This window comes from Hemitrygon akajei, chromosome 13 (assembly GCF_048418815.1).
Source record: "Hemitrygon akajei chromosome 13, sHemAka1.3, whole genome shotgun sequence".
Lineage (NCBI taxonomy): Eukaryota > Metazoa > Chordata > Chondrichthyes > Myliobatiformes > Dasyatidae > Hemitrygon > Hemitrygon akajei.
In genome coordinates, this window is record NC_133136.1 from 49,160,471 (window position 1) to 49,177,896 (window position 17,426).

General features: G+C 38.8%; 1 protein-coding gene across 4 annotated transcripts in view; it reads right to left on the minus strand.

Annotated features, from left to right (window-relative positions):
* The window catches only part of pcm1 (pericentriolar material 1), a 112,138-nt gene that overhangs the window by 66,321 nt on the left and 28,391 nt on the right, over positions 1-17,426 (minus strand). For all 4 annotated transcript variants that reach the window (XM_073064562.1, XM_073064560.1, XM_073064561.1 and 1 more), the window contains 8 exons: positions 15,786-15,963; positions 13,849-13,958; positions 13,144-13,354; positions 10,554-10,746; positions 4,872-5,054; positions 4,380-4,564; positions 1,961-2,181; positions 1,434-1,579 (listed from right to left, as the gene is read on the minus strand). In XM_073064562.1, the coding sequence (XP_072920663.1) occupies positions 1,434-1,579; positions 1,961-2,181; positions 4,380-4,564; positions 4,872-5,054; positions 10,554-10,746; positions 13,144-13,354; positions 13,849-13,958; positions 15,786-15,963 (1,427 nt within the window). The remainder of the gene's footprint in view (positions 1-1,433; positions 1,580-1,960; positions 2,182-4,379; positions 4,565-4,871; positions 5,055-10,553; positions 10,747-13,143; positions 13,355-13,848; positions 13,959-15,785; positions 15,964-17,426) is intronic.

The window sequence follows — 17,426 nt, forward strand, 5'->3', positions numbered from 1 at the left end:
AAAATTCAGAAACTACTGGAAACACAAACAGACTATAAAACACTGTCAGACTGTTATATTAAAAAAAAATGAATGAAACATTGCAACACACACACAAATTGCTGGAGGAACTCAGCAGGCCATGCGAGTGTCCAGGAAAGGAGTACAGTCGACATTCGGGCCGAAACCCTTTGGCAGGATTCTTGTACTCTTTTCCTAGATGATGCCTGGCCTGCTGAGTTCCCCCAGCATTTTGTGTGTGTTGCTCGAATTTCTAGCATCCACAGATTTTCTCTTGTTTGAATGAAACTTTACCACTTTGCTGGGCAAATGCAAACCTTTGAACACAAATAGAGCATAGCACAGTGTTAAGTGTTTTGCTTAAGTTCTACTCATTCACTGCATCAAGCATTTGAAGAAACAAAATATTTTGCTTTCTAGGAAGCATAGCCATTGAAAGGCACAAATGTCAGTCTTGGTTTCAATTGTGTTGAGTTGACCAATTCAGTAATAATTCAAAGTTCAAAGTAAATTTATTACACAAGTAGATATAGGTCACCATGTAACAACCCTGAGATTAATTTTCGCCTTTGCAGTTAAAAGCTGCAAGTTTATTTCTGGATGAAAATATAACCATTTTTATTTTGACTGTTATTTCATAATACTAGTGAAGGAACACTGCAGTGCTAAATGCGTTATTCTTTGGAAAGAGTTATAAAATGAATGGCACCACTGAAGGAATCAGAAAAAAAAAATCAGTGATGATATGTTATTGTTTGCCTGGGACTGTCCTATTGCAACAATTAATCTTGGCATTTTATTGTTCTCCATTGCTAACCTAGAAACTTATTTGAGTCAAAGATTTTCACAAGAATTTCATAGTGTGACTTGAACACTTCAGAAAAAGAAATAACAAATACCAAGGACTTGTCTGCCCTTATCCAGCAACGTCTCCCACTTAGGCCACCAAATCAAACTGCTATAAATAAAGCCTGATACCAAATGCTGTTGGTAATAATGTCTGCTCAAAACAGGTGGTTATAAATTCCTGATAGCAGGTAATAAGAATAATTGTGGAAGAAAGTATTTTAAATGTAAATAACATGAATGAGACTGACCTGCCTACTAACATTTTTTTAAGCTGTTCTTGAGGCAATCATGCCCAGGCACATTTTAAATAAAGCCTCGAGAAGTTAGAAAGAGAAGGCAAATAAATTTCAGTTTAATGTCCCCATCTAAGACAATACAACATTCTCTTTATTTCTACACTGGAGTAAGTCAAAATAAAAAGTTGTCCTGCATCCAAAAATCAAACTTGCAATCTTCAAGAAGTGTAACCAAATAAACCAGACTGGTACTATCAATACTGTGGTTTAGACTATATAACAAGTCACGACTTTAAGCCAAGTCTATTTTTGTGCTTGAGGCAGTAGGAGAAAGGTGACAGTTTTTACCTTTCTTTTTCACCCAATGCTAACTCTCTTGAATTTCTAGATGCATTTGTTCTTGTATTGTTTGGTTGCTGCTCATGCTGATCATCTCCAGTCAATGATAAGTCAGAAAAGTTAGATACATCAATACCAACTCCATCTGGGACTTCCTGCAAATACAATTGGACACAAGAAATATACAAATTGGGAGCAAAAATACACTTCAAATCCATGCTTAAAGTAATGCAATTTTTGAAATGTAGCAGATTTGTAAATGCATCATTAACTTTTCAAAGTTTTCTCATTATCCCCATTTTGACTACTGACTTCCTCCTTGTTTAGAGGCACACCTGGGGGAAGGAGTCAGAAAGAAAGTGGAAAGTGATCAGAATGCGAAAGGCACTCAGACTGCGACTCCTCACAAAACATAACAATATTCACAATGGAGAGTTGGCAAATTATATATTTTCTTTACATCTATTATGAAGTTATATTGTATCAAAGGACTTTCAACTCACTTAGATGAGCAACATTCTGTTAAAAATGCTTACTTGTACTATGGCTACAAGCTCCTGCAATTGTTTAAGCTTCTGTTTGGCAGCATTTAATCTGTTTATTTTCTCTTGAATTGCAAAGTCCTGTTCAGTTTCTTCCATAAAACTACTTCGGCGACTAGACATAGTACTTTCACTTGCACACTCCCCTTGCATCTCGTCTTCTTGTATTGCATCATCATTCTTCCCTTCATCTTTCTCGTCACTGTAGTGAGAACCTGCATAGTAATCAATCAGTTGTTACACATCAACATTACATTTTTGCTAACAGATAGAGAGCAAAATAAAATCTAAGTTTTATCATTAGTAGCATTACACAAGTTTCACGAGGAAGAGCAAAAAATGTTGCACTTCTGCCTGTACAAACTATTTCAGATTAGAAACATAGAAAACCTACAGCACAATACAGGTCCTTCAGCCCACAATGCTGTGCCAAACATGTACTTACTTTAGAAATTACCTAGGGTTCCCCACAGCCTTCTATTTTTCTAAGCTCCATGTACCTATCCAGGAGTCTCTTAAAAGACCCTATCATATCCGCCTGCACCACCATTGCCGGCAGCACATTCCACACACTCACCTCTCGCTGCGTGAAAAACTTATCCCTGACATCTCCTCTGTAACTACTTCCAAGCACCTTAAAACTGTGCCCTCTCGTGTTAGCGATATACGATTGTTTAAGTTGTTCTTTGTGTCAAATCATTTCAAAGCTTTTACTTACAGTATTTAGCTCCTCCCAACCAACATCATCAATGTTATACAAGGATGACATATTGGCAAAGTCATCCAGGCATCTCAAAGCCTCTCACATCACATATTCCAGCACCTTTTTAAACACCCCCCACAATCCCAAGCCTACACACATCTTTCAGATGAATCAAATTTCACTTGTTTTATGTATCATGAGATACAATGTGGTCTCCTTTGCATTGGAGAAACCAAACAGATTGTATGACCTCGTTGAAGAAGACTTTTTTCTATCTGTGAGATTGACCTCACCTTCCAGTTACCAGTAACTTGAGTACCCCATTTCAAACCCAGTCTGATCTATATCTTTGGCCTCTTACACTTTCCTGCTTGGCCAAATTAAGCTCAAGAAGCCACATATTCTGACTAGGCATACTACACTTGAGGAGTGAACAATGCCTTTCCCATTTAGATCCAAACTGGCCAGTTCCGATGCAGAATCTTCAATTTCTAATGCAAATTCCTGCTTCTCTCCACACAACGTCCCCACTGGCTTACTAAATATCTTGGGCATGTTCTGCTTCTTCCCCACACCTTTCGCCAGATTTTTAACAACTACAGGCAGTCCTTGGGTTACGAACGAGTTCCATTCCTGAGTCTGTCTTTAAGTCAGAACAGGTACATCCGGTATTACTTAGTGACAGTTAGTCAAATGTTTGTCTTAGTATATATTTTACTTTTCTATGCATATAAAGCTTAAGAAACATTTGTATTTCAATAATTAAATCAGTGCATTGCTTAGTAATAATTGTAGCTTTCATTGGGGCAGGGCCTTTCACATGCTCCATTATTCTCACTTTATCCTTTAAATTGTTCCGATCGTTGACTGACTGTCGCTTAACACTTTTCCAATGACCGATGACGTTTCACTTCTTTCCAATCACTTTACTATTTCCACTTTATTTTCAATCATGATCATTTTCCATCAACGAAACAGAAACACTGTGGATTCAGCAGCAGCCACAGGCGGCGGATCCTGACCTGAGCTCCCCCGGATCCTAAATTCCACCTGCACTGAGACAGGTTAAATGGGACAAGTGGGGGTGGTGCTGACTGGAAAAGGGGGGGAGGGGTGTCAGGGTGAATCTTGCTGAGAAAAATTTAATCCAAATACAAAGTTACACAGTCAACACAGTGTTAATGGCAATGACTTAAAATGGCTGACAGTATTCTCCTTCCTCCATTCGTAAGTCGGACGTTCGTAACTCGGGGACTGCCTGTACAGCATTTTTCCCCTTACAGATTTAGCATATCACAGCAAATGGAAGCTAACTGGGATAAAGACAAAGATATAGAATGCATCTTAATTCAGTTTTATTCACTAAACTTTCTCAGCCTCTTTCAGACAATATGACTACTTTTTGTGCTATTATCTTTCTCCTGATCTCCACCTGGTCACAGATCACACCATTTGTTCACTGCCACTGAAGGTTGTATTGTTTCTAATTTTTCCTCTTCAAATAAGACCATTAATCTTACAGGTAATATTGTTTATATCCAGAAACACTGGCTGATCTGCTAAACATATCAGGTTTTTTTTCTAGCTTTAAATTTTGTATTTTGTTTTATACTAAGTGCCAGTTTGTTTTAGGTTTTTAAGAGCTCCCGTCAAGTTATGGCTATAAGAGACAAATGACTAATATATCACATAGTCAATAAATGAACTCACTTTCATCATAGCTTATATGAGCCTCAGCTGATGGAGGTAGCACATTCAAAGTCTGTACATTTGTTGGTCTATTATTGACTTCGCAGTCTGTGTTCAGCAATCTCCCATTCCGGTTATTGGATCCATTTCGTGTCACTATCCTGGAATTACTACCAAAATCTGTCCAATTACCCCTTCGTGGGTTTCTACAGCAATGATATAACAGATACTAGATTATAAATGTAAACAATGCTTAAAATACTTTGTCAACCTTGATATACAACCTTAAATCAAAGCCAATAAGCATAGTACTTTATTGTTTCAACATCAGTGAAACAGCACTCAGAAGCGAAATACGATTGGCAAAGGATGCTACTCATGCATTCTTGGCTGAAGACAAAGCTATACCATCACAGCATCCAACGTAGTTTGTACATCCACTTTTTTTCTTTTGTGGTTTCTGCTAAATACCACATTAAACAGCAACACATCCTAATATTTATATCTTCCCACCTGATGTTTGTGACAGTTTCTGCATTCTCCTGATCAGAACAGTACATAGACTCTTCCTCAGTCTCATCTTCATCCTCTTTCTTATTTTCATTAACAGCATCAGTCATCATATCTGAAGTCTGCTGATAGTAATCAATTAATTCACGTAATTCATTCAGTCGCTTGTGAACTTCCTTTAGTTTTCTGAAAAAAATCATTTTATATTGAATATGGCATAACTTTATTACAGCTAAATAAACTTGCTTGCAATTTAAATAAAGCTAGATAAATATTAATGCGTCAGTGACACAATCAATAGTCATCTATTCATTCTCCCAAAACCTACAATCTAAAGCATGTACTAGATGGCAGATCCTGGATTGGATAATTAACAGAAAATTATAGAGAACATAAATGGGCTATGGTCACTTATCTAAAACAGCTGTATATGGAGTTAAAAAATCAGGGATTCAAACACTAACATAATGGGTAAAAATTAGCACTGATCCAAGATTTCTAGGTGTCTACCTTTGGACCACACTGTTGTTTTTTGTGTGGTTCCTGTTGGTGCTTTCCACAATTCCAATTGGTTAGCTCACCCTGGATCTTATAACTTTCTGGTCCATCTTACCATGCAGGACCCACAATTACAAATGTGGTATCCTACCTCATCGACTATCGACCAGTAGCACTTACATCCACTGTGATGAAGTGATTTGAGAGGTCAGTGATGAAACACATCAACTGTCGCCTAAAAAGTGACTTGTATTCACTCCAATATGCTACCACCACAACAGAGCAACAGCAAATGCCATTTCATTGGCTCTTCATTCAATCCTAGAACATCTGGTCAACAAAGATGCAGACATCAGCATTGTCTACAACTCAGCATTCAATACTATCAGCCCCTCAAAACTAATCAATAATTTACAAGTCTTAAGCCTCAATACCTCCTTGGGCAACTGGAATCTCAATTTCCTTACTTGCAGACCCCAGAAAGTTTGAAAGGGCAACAACATCTCCACCACAATCTCCTTCAGCACAGCTGCATCCAAGGCTGTGTACTTAGCCCCCTGCTCTACTCGCTTTATACTTATGACTGTGAGGCTACCCACAGCTCCAATGCTATAATCAAGATGCTAACGACACCACTGCCGAATCAAAGGTGGTGATGAATCAGCATATAGGAGGGAGAATGAAAGTCTAGCTGAGTGGTGCCACAACATCAACCTCTCAATGTCAGCAAGATCAAGGAGCTAATTATTGACTTCAGGAGGAAGAAACCAGAGCTCCATAAGCTAGTCCTCACCAGGGGATCAGAGGTGGAGAACATCAGCTAAAAAAATTCCTTTATGTTATCATTTCAGTGGATCTGTCCTGGAACCAGCAGATCTGCTTTTACAAGAAAAGCACGACAGTGTCTCGACATTCTTAGAAGTTAGTGAAGATGCAGCATGTCATCCGACACATGGTGGAGAGTGTATTGACTGGTTGCATGAATACGGCACAGTCTATCACGGGTAAAGTCCTCCCCAACATTGAGCACATCTACACAGAGCATTGTTGCAGGAAAGCAAAATCCATTACCAAGGAGACTCCTCCCTCACCATCAAGAAACGCTGCCATCAAGAAAGGAGTCTTAAGAGCAGCACCACCCGGTTGAGGATCACTTATTACCCCTCAACCATCAGGCGGTTGAACCAGAGGGCCTTCACTTGCTTATCACTAAACTGTTCCCATTGAACTGGATTCATTTTCAAGGACTCTTCAACTCATGTCCTCAATACTTACTGCTTATTTATTTATTTTACTGTTCCCTTTGTATTTGCATGATTCTTTGCAAAATGATTGTTGACTGTCCTGTTGGGCATGGTCTTTCTATTGTGTTTCTTGTACTTACTGTGCTTGCCCACAAAAAAATGAATTTCAGGGTTGTATACAATAACTTTGATAATAAATTTATTTTGAACTTTGTAAATGTTTACTGTCATGCCCTTATCAATCCCATTGGTCCAATCTAAAAACTCAACATTCATGAGACAAAGAACACAGAAATTTACAGCACATAACAGGCCCTTCGGCCCACAATGTTGTGCCAACCATGTAACCTACTCTAGAAACTGCCTACTAGAATTTCCCTATCGGATAGCCCTCTATTTTTCTAATTTTCATGTACCTATCTAACAGCCACTTAATAAATCCTACTATATCCGCTGCCAGCAGTGCATTCCATGCACACACCACCCTCTGTGTGAAAAACTTACCCCTGACATCCCCCCCGATACCTATTTCCAAGCACCTTAAAACTCTGCCCCCTCATGTTAGCCATTTCAGCACTGGGAAAAAGCCTCTGGCTATCCACATGATCAATGCCCCTCATCATCTTATACACCTCTATCAGGTCACCTCTCATCTTCTGGCACTGTAAGAAGAAAAGGCCAAGTACACTCAACCTATTCTCATAAGGTACGCCCTCCAATCCAGGCAATATTCTCATAAGTCTCCTCTGCACTCTCTCCATAGTATCCATATCCTTCCTGTAGTGAGGTGACCAGAACTGAATACAGTACTCCAAGTGGGGCCTGACCAAGGTCCTATATACAGTCGGCCCTTCTTACGGCACTTGTTGTTCGAGCATGTATAGAATTTTTTTTCTTGTCATTATTCCCCAAACAATACAGTATACCAACTATTAACATAGCATTTACATTGTATTAGGTATTATAAGTAATCTAGAGATGATTTAAAAGTACATGCAATCCCCGGGTTATGAACGAGTTCCATTCCTGAGTCCGTCTTTAGTCGGAACAAGGACATACGGCATTATTTAGCATCAGTTAGTCAAACATTTGCCTTAGTATATAATATCTATTTTACATTTCTACGCATGTAAAACATATGTATTTCAATAATTAACCCACTGCATTGCTTAGTAATAATTGTAGCTTTCATCGGGGCAGGGCCTTCACATGCTCCATTACTCTCACTTTATCCGTTATCCTTTAAAAGTCAGACTCACTGGTCTATAATTTCCTGGGTTATCTCTACTCCCTTTCACGAACAAGTAAACAACATTTGCAAACCTCCAATCCTCCGGTACTTCTCCCGTCCCTATTGACGATGCAAAGATCATCGCAAGAGGCTCCACAATCTCCTCCCTCACTTCCCACAGTACCCTAGGGTATATCTCATCCAGTACCAGTGACTTATCTAACTAAAGCAGTATCTCCCAGTGGCCACACATTTTAATTCCACGCCCCATTCCCATTCTGATATGTCTATCCATGGCCTCCTCTACTGTCAAGATGAAGCCACAATCAGGTTGGAGGAACAACACCTTATATACCGGCTGGGTAGCCTCCAACCTGATGGCATGAACATTGACTTCTCTAACTTCCGTTAATGCCCCTCCTCCCCTTCTTACCCCATCCCTGACATATTTAGTTGTTTACCTGTTCTCCATCTCCCTCTGGTGCTCCCCCCACCTTTCTTTCTCCCGAGGCCTCCCGTCCCATGATTCTTTCCCTTCTCCAGCTCTGTATCACTTTCGCCAATCACCTTTCCAGCTCTTAGCTTCATCCCACCCCCTCCGGTATTCTCCCATCATTTTGCATTTTCCCCTCCCCCACTACTTTCAAATCTCTTACTATCTTTCCTTTCAGTTAGTCCTGACGAAGGGTCTCGGCCCGAAACGTCGACAGTGCCTCTCCTTATAGATGCTGCCTGGCCTGCTGTGTTCCACCAGCATTTTGTGTGTGTTGTTTGAATTTCCAGCATCTGCAGATTTCCTCATGTTTGCACTTATTTAACTTAATGTTTTTCAAAAGCTCCAGCACATCCTCTTTCTTAGTGTCTTAGTCTACTGTAAGTCATTCCTACAACTGCCAAGGTCTTTTTCCCTGGTGAATACTGAAGCAAAGTATTCATTAAATACCTCCACTACCTCCTCCGACTCCAAGCACATTTCTACTATCGCCTCTGATTGGTCCTACATACTTGTAGATGCTTTGGGGTTTTCCTTAATCCTGTTCACCAAGGCCTTCTCATGGCCCTTCTGGCTCTCCTTATTCCATTCTTAAGTTCCTTCCTAGCAACTTCATAATTTTCTAGAGCTCTAACAGTACCTAGTTTCTTGAACCTTTTGTAAGCTTTTCTTTTCTTCTTAACTAGATTTTCTACATCTTTTGTACACCATGGTTCATTAACCCAACCATCCTAATTGGGGTAGGGGAAAATATGATGCTATTAGGCAGGAACTTGGGAGCATAAATTGGGATCAGATGTTCTCAGGGAAATGCACAGCAGAAAATTGGCCTGGGAACATTTGCATGGACTTCTGCATAGGTATGTTCCTTTGAGGCAGGGAAAAATGTTTTCTCTTCCATTTCATGCATGTCTGCCCCCACCCTACCTGGGATAGGGTTCCTCTTGTCCTCACCTACTACCCCACCAGCCTCCACATCCAGCAAACAATTCTCCGTAACTTCCACCATCTCCAATGGAATGTCACCACCAAGCACATCTTTCCCTTCCCCCCAACTTTCTGCTTTCCACAGGGATCACTCCTTACACAACTCCCTTGTCCATTCATCTCTCCCCACTGATCTCCCTCCTGGCACTTATCCTTGCAAGCAGAACAAGTGCTACACCTGCCCATACACCTCCTCCCTCACTACCATTCAGGGCCCAAAACAGTCCTTCCAGGTGAGGCGACACTTCACTTGTGAATTTGTTGGAATCATCTAATGTATCCCGTGCTCCAGTATCGGTAAGATCCGACGTAGGTTGGTAGACCAGGATCTCCCAGTGGTCAACCACTTTAATTGCACTTCCCATTCCCAGTCTGGCATGTCAGTCCATGGTCTCCTCCACTGTCGTGATCAGGCCACACTCAGGTCAGAGGAGCAACACTTTATATTCTGTCTGGGTAGCCTTCAAATTGATGGCATGAACATTAATTTCTCGAACTTCCAGTAATGCCCCCTCCCTCACCATTCCCACTCTCACCTTATCTCCTTACCTGCCCATCACCTCTCTCTGGTGCTCCTCCCCCTTTTCTTTCTTCCATGGCCTTCTGTTCTCTCCTATCAGATTCCCCTTTCTCCAGCTCTGTATTGCTTTCACCAATCAACTTCCCAGCTCTTTACTTCACCCCTCCCCCCCTTCCCAGTTTCACCTATCACCTTGTGTTTCTTCTTCCTCTCCCCCCACCTTCTATCTCTGGCTGCTTATCTTTTTTTCTCCAGTCTTGATGAAGGGGCTCAGAACAAAATGTTAACTATACTCTTTTCCACAGATGCTGCGTGGCTTGCTGAGTTCCTCCAGCATTTTCTGTGTACTTATTTAACTGCTGGATCTACCTGCTTCATGTATTGTTTTCAACCATGTAAATTTAAAACTAGAGAAAATTAGCTTTAAAATATCAGAATCAGAAACTAACATCCTGATATAATGGAATAATGGGCATATTTATGCTTTAACTCCACTGCCCTTCTTCTCAAAGTGGAGTCCAATCATTAAAATTCTGAAACTCAGCCTTCTAATACATGCTTAAAAATGAATACATAAAAGATATAACCAATACATTATTTCTAATGACAAGATTCAACCACAGCACAAGTTATCATGGTGAATACAACATTCTTAAGTGTTCCATAATGAAGCAAACTATCAGTTTCAAATACATGTAGTTTTGAATCATACTTCAACTTCTTTCTTGGATTAGCTTTATCTTCTGCATCACTATTATGCTGAGAGGGAATGGAATCCAAAACACATGCTGAGGATGCCAAGCTGTTCGATTCCCTGTTGATTGTAACATCTTTTGGTGCAGAAACAGGAACACTTTGATCACTTCTGAGAGATGTGCCAGATATGCCAGGGGCACTAGAGGAAACTAAAAAACAAAACTCATTTTTAGACCCCCACAATTTTATTAAATAAGACTATCTGTACCTTGGCTCCATATCATTATGACAATGGTGTTGTAAAAAAAAATTGTGTCATCACATTCAGGTATCTGAATGGAAAAATACCATGTTAAACTAATAGCCGTAAGCTTGGCATAGAGGCAAATAGTTATTTGGAGCAATGTACTTATTAAAACATACACATAATGTACAGTATTCGCAAACAAGAAATGAAATATTTGAGAGTTACCTTTTAAATAGATAGACTAAATCACTTTCAAAAATGACTGTGTGCCTTTATGCAGAAAAAAATCTAGATAGACCATATTATGAGGAAAAAAATGTGAACTGTATGATGCAGGTCCCGGGGTTCAGGTGTTTTAAAAGGAATAGGATGGGAGGTAGAAAAGGGGGGTGGGGAGTGACATTGCTGGTCAAAGATAGTATCACAGCTATAGAAAGGGAGGATGCTGCAGAGGGAGTGTCAACGGAGTCGGTCTGGGTGGAAGTCAGAAATAGGAAGGAATCAATCAATGTGCTGGGAGTAGTCTATAGGCCCCCAAATGGCCCTCGGGACACCAAGGAGCAGATAAGCAGAATGGCAAATGTAGTTCCCTTGTTTAAAAAAGGTAATAGGGAGAAACCTGAAGAACTATAGACCAGTGAGTCTTACGTCAGTGGTATGCAAACTACTGGAAAGGAGTCTTAAGGACAGGATCTACGAGCATTTGGAGAAGTACAGTCTACTCATGGATAGTCAACATGGCTTTGTGAAGGGAAGATCGTGCCTCACGAGCCTGATTGAGTTTTTTGAAGAGGTAACAAAAGAAATTGATGAGGGTAGGGTAGTGGATGTGGTCTACATGGACTTTAGCAAAGCATTTGACAAGGTCCCTCATAAGAGACTCATCCAGAAAGTCATGAGGCATGGGATAAGTGGAACCTTGACTGTTTGGATAAAAAAAATTGGCTTAAAGGAAGAAAGCAGAGGGTAGTTGCAGAAGGAAAGTATTTTGCCTGGTGGTCGGTGACTAGTGGAGTGCCGCAGGGATCTGTCCTGGGACCCCTACTATTTGTGATTTTTATAAATGACCTGGATGTAGAGGCGGAAGGATGGGTGAGTAAGTTTGCGGATGACACAAAGATTGGAGGAGTTGTGGATGGAGCTGTAGATGGTAGAAGGTTACAAGAGGATATAGACAGGCTGCAGAGTTGGGCAGAAAAATGGCAGATGGAGTTCAATCCGGAAAAGTATGAGGTGATGCATTTTGGAAGGACAAACCAGAAGACTGAGTACAAGATTAATGGTCAGTTAGAGTGTGGATGAACAAAGGGACCTTGGGGTTCAAATCCATACATCCCTCAAGGTCGCTGCACAGGTTGATAGGGTAGTTAAGAAGGCCTATGGGATGCTAGGCTTCATTAACAGGGGGACTGAGTTCAAGAGTAGAGAGGTCATGTTGCAACTCTACAAATCTCTGGTGAGACCGCACTTATCGAGTATTGTGTTCAATTCTGGTCACCTCATTATAGGAAGGATGTGGAAGCTATGGAGAGGGTGCAGAGGAGATTTACCAGGATGATGCCTGGTTTGGAGAACAAGCCACATGAGACTTTTCTGGGACTTTTCTCTTCGGAGCGTAGAAGAATAAGAGGGGACTTGATAGAGGTCTACAAGATTATGACAGGCATAGATAGGGTGGATAGTCAGTACCTGTTTCCCAGGGCACCAATAGCAAACACCAGAGGGCATATGTACAAAATTAAGAGAGGGAAGTTTAGGGGAGACATCAGGGGTGAGTAGTTGTTGTTGTTTTGTTTTTTTGGGGGGTTGTTGTTGTTGTTGTTGTTTTTTTTTTTTACACACAGAGGGTTGTGAGTGCCTGGAATGACTTGCCAGGGATGGTGGTGGAGGCTAAAACATTAAGGGTATTTAAGAGCCTCTTGGACAGGCACATGGGTGAAAGAAAAATGGAGGGTTATGGGGTAGTGTGGGTTTAGTACTTTTTTTTAAAAAAAGGATTATATGGGTCGGCACAACATTGAGGGCTGAAGGGCCTACTGTGCTGTAGTGTTCTATAGTTCTAGAAGCAGCTGCATAATATGCCATACGTTAAAAATATAGCTACAGAATTTTCTATGTCACTGTCCTTATAGAAAATCAAGCATCAAAAATAAACTTGACTATAAATGGATGCCTTTGAAGAAGCTGGGATGTTATTCATCTTTACACAGATAAACCAGAGTAAACAGCAGCAGACTTTAGTGGCTAGTTGATTATAGGCTGACTTACATGAAGAACACACTAGGACAAGCACACCTTTGAAGCCTTTATCAATCACTATTTTACATTTTATTTTCAAAATTGCAACCTTGCCACTTACTGGAACTGTTGTTGATATGATGATCTCTTAATGTGTGCAACTCATCAAGGAGTTTATCCATTCTCTCCTTCTTTCCTTGTAAAACTTGCAGCTTGTTCACCAGCTGTACTTTTTGTTCTAACAAATGTTCTGAAGTTGAGGAATCTTGACTCCTGTCAACCTCTTGTGTCAATGAAAGACTCTCTGCTTGTCTCCTGTTGTCTGGAACAGACTGCAGTTGCAAAAGGATATATACATTGCTCAGATTCAATATGTCACAAAAAATCCAAATTGCTTTATTTTTAAGATATTAAATTTATTCATAAACATCCAAATGAAAAGAAAGACTAACTATTTAGTATAAAGAAATACAACTTTATGCTAAATTTCTGACAAGAGAGGGAAGTTGTCAGGAAAAAAAATGGTACCTTACCACAGTCATCATGATCTCTTCTTAGCCTCTCATTATTTCCATCAACCAATTTCAAATTCTAACCTCTCCTTCACATCTATCTTCTTCTCTTCTCACTCTATTGTCTTATTCCTTCTTTCTCTTGTGTATTTTTTCATGACCTCTACTGCTCTCTATGCCTTATCTCCTCACCCTTTCTACACATATTCCTTCTTCCCTTTTCTTTTATTCTTGAAAATTAAAAGATAAAGTCGAGAGCAACTTAAGCAAACAATTCAAAACTTCTATAAGCATTCTTCTGCATAGTTTACTACCTGTGAGTTTTGTAGCTGGTTGTGGAAACGCTGGATCAAGTCATTTAGTTCCTCGTTCAGTTCTGATGTAATACTTAGTCCTGAAACACTACTGGTTGCTTCGGTTACAACTGTAAGAAAAAATATTATTTTTAATGTTAACAAATATAAGCAAGAGCAATCTTGCTTAAATGGAAGACTACCCCTCCTACACATCTTCAATGGCTATTTGATATTATGTCTTATTTAAATTTAGAAAAGATCCGCTACTCAGTCTTAAATTTGAAACAATCTTTTTATGATATCTGGGGACCTTTCCTAAATTACTTTTCCAATTTATAAAGTTTAACAGTGCACAGACTTATGTATATTTTTATATTCTCTTCTTAAGCGAATATGGTTTTTTTTCTAATTATCCATTATCATCCATCAGCTTTTTTTCTTTGGTAGTTGGTAGGGGGTTGACTTTTTTTATATAAAAAAAATATTTTATGATGTATGACCTATCTTTAAATTTTTGATTACAGAGTGGTATACCTTTGTGTGATGCTGTAACATTTTGATCAATTTTATTACAATATATGAATGTACACAAGTTAAGTTGAGATGTATCTATGTGTTGCACTCTGTAAATCTTGTTTTTTCTTCTGAATAAAAATATTGTTTAAAAAAACAAATACATATACAAAATCCAATTGATTTTGCAACTTCCTATTTGAAAGTATATGAAAGCAAATGAACAAGTTGCAGATTTGTTCAAGAATAATGAAATTAAAAGAAGATTCTGCTTTGGAAAAGAAAAAAAAACTGAAAGACTTAAGTAAACTTACAAATTGTGTGAAGGAAAAGGGAGTTATATATAAAAAATGTCAATGAAATAATTCTTTGACATTATCCCATGTAATAAGTACTTTATTATTCCTCTACCTCAGCTAAGTTGATACAAATGACTGATTATATGGCTACTAAAACTATTGGAAAAAAGGCATTTCTTACAGTTGACTCGTGTTCCAAAATCATTGCTAATACCTCAAAAAAAAATGTTCATTATGAAACTTCAGATTCATGAATTTCTAGTGAATTTAAAATTAAACACTTAACTCCTGCTTGTTAGTAATACTGCAAAAGGATTTTTTCCTCAGTCATCTCTCTCCAGAACACAAAGGGAAAGTATGTATATATAGCACACCATTGAAAAGGAAACTTGGCAAGTAATTCCAAGAAGTAAATAATTTTTTAATATTTAAATGTGCATTAATTTGATTGGATTATTTTCTTTCTCTTTCCCTTTCCTAAAAAGAATCTGCAGTTGCAGATGTATCAATGCTCAATAAGGAAGCATTTGAGTTTCTTTTCAGGTATTTCATATGCATTTTGTGGTGCTCTGTGAGGCATTAGGGTAACACAAAGTAGTGCCAAATTCTTGTTTAAGAAATAGTTACTATAGAAACAGTCACGTGTTTTAAATGTCAGTAAATAAACAGCACAAGTTACACATAAACCTAAGTGCAAAAGAAATAACAAATAGTTCAACAGTTCGAATACATGGCTAAATGACTATTTAAAACATATGAGCATGAATGACAAGATTTCCAACAACTACAAAGTGGATAAAATCATTTGTGTGCTGTATTATGACTTGACTCAACTGTACTGTTTTAAAAAAGCAAAGAATAACCCAACAATTTCTTTAGTTTTCCAGTTTCATTGTTTCAGTGATTTGTTGGCCATAAAAAAAAACTGGGGCAATTGTGATACACCTAAAAGACTCAAAACAACTTAAGATGTCAGACATAGTGGTAAAAGGCAATTCCAATTAATCCAAATATGAAAACACATCAGGCTTAATTCACTTCAGGAAAAATTAAGTGCTGGAATTACTCTACTTTTCTCTTTTGTCAAATTTACTTTCTTCATACTTATTAACACAAGTAAACAGGTTGATATTTGTGGTATACCAGAATCATCCATTCCAGCTACAGTTTGTTCTGCTTTCTGCTGCAATGCCAGAAGTGCTGCCTGTCTTCCTTGAAGAGTCTTTAACTGTTCCTGCTGTTCTAACATTCTTTTCAAAAGCTCATGTTGCTTTTTCAGATTTTCCAACTCTTCTTTTGCTTCTCGATGCTGATCGCCTTCCTGTAAAAAAGTGAATGTACATTTACCATAAAGAGTATTGACATAATACTCAGAATATTCATTAACCAATAATATATTGTATCAGATATGTTTCTCAAAATTAGGAGTTCCATATTCAAATTTTAATTATTTTTTGTTTAGCTTTATATAGTGCAATGCATATTCTTGTTGTGATAGTGTGTATGAGGAACAGGGGATAAATAGATGGAAAAAGATGAATCATCAACTTCGAAAGTAAAGGTAACATGAGTGCGATTATATCTCCTTCAGCAGTCATCAGATCAAACAGTTCTGTGAGTCAGGCACATCTGCCTGCCCTAACTTTTCACTTGACTATCAAGCACATATCTTCCTTTGTCTCCAAAATTTTCAAAAACTTTTGCTTTTACCAACAAAAAAAAACTAGCTTCACTTTTACTTGACTTTTTTTCCTTTTAGAAATAGCAATTTCTAAATCTAGAGTCGCGTTCAAGGCAAAATATTCTCTCAGAGGAAACATGGATACAAAGCTGTCTCAGGGATAGAAATTGTAAATAATGGTGTACAGTTATATTCAATGGCCTAGAATCGAGAATGCAGTGTACATCTTCAGTATGAAAAGAAAACAAACATCAGGATAAAGAGTGATGCACAGTAAGAGTGTCAAACTGGTGCACTTACAGAAGAAATTGATAATTGCAAAGAGTTGCATATTAACATACAAGAGTAGGAGGGGATGGGATGGGATGGAGAACCTTTACAAATTTGTGTGCATGCAACCTCTAAGAGACATGTTTTTAAAAAAAATGCATACAAAGCACACTTGGTTTATTAATGTATGGCATGACCCACTGTGATTCACCTATCGCCAAAACAGGTGTACAGCGGATGCCATCTTCCTGGCCCTACACTCATCTCTGGAGCATCTGAACAGTAACAACACCTACGTTAGACTATTTTCTATTGAGTACAGTTCCGCCTACAATAACACGATTCCAAACAAACTAAACTCCAAACTCCTAGACCTGGAATTCAACATCTCCCTTTGCAAACAGATCTTTGACATCCTGACAAATAGACTGCAATCAATAAGAATAGGTAGCAACAACTCTGCCGTGAATATCCTCCCTTAGCCTACTTGCTGTACACTCACAAATGCATAGCCAGATTCTGGTCTAACTCCATCTACTAATTTGCAGGTGACATCGCCATAGTGGGCCCTTATCTCAAATAAAGGCAAGTCAGAGTGCAGAAAGGGAATATGGTGACATAATGTCATAACAAGATTGTCAGCAAAATAAAAGAGCTGGTCACTGATTTCTAATTGGGGAGGGGGGGAAAAGAGGCAGGGGCGATGCACATACCTCTGTTTACATCAACAGCGTTGAGGTCCAGAGGGTGGAAAGCTTCATGTTCTTAAGAGTGACTGTTACCATGATCACATCCTGGTCCAACCACATTGATGTTATGGTCAAGAAAGCTCA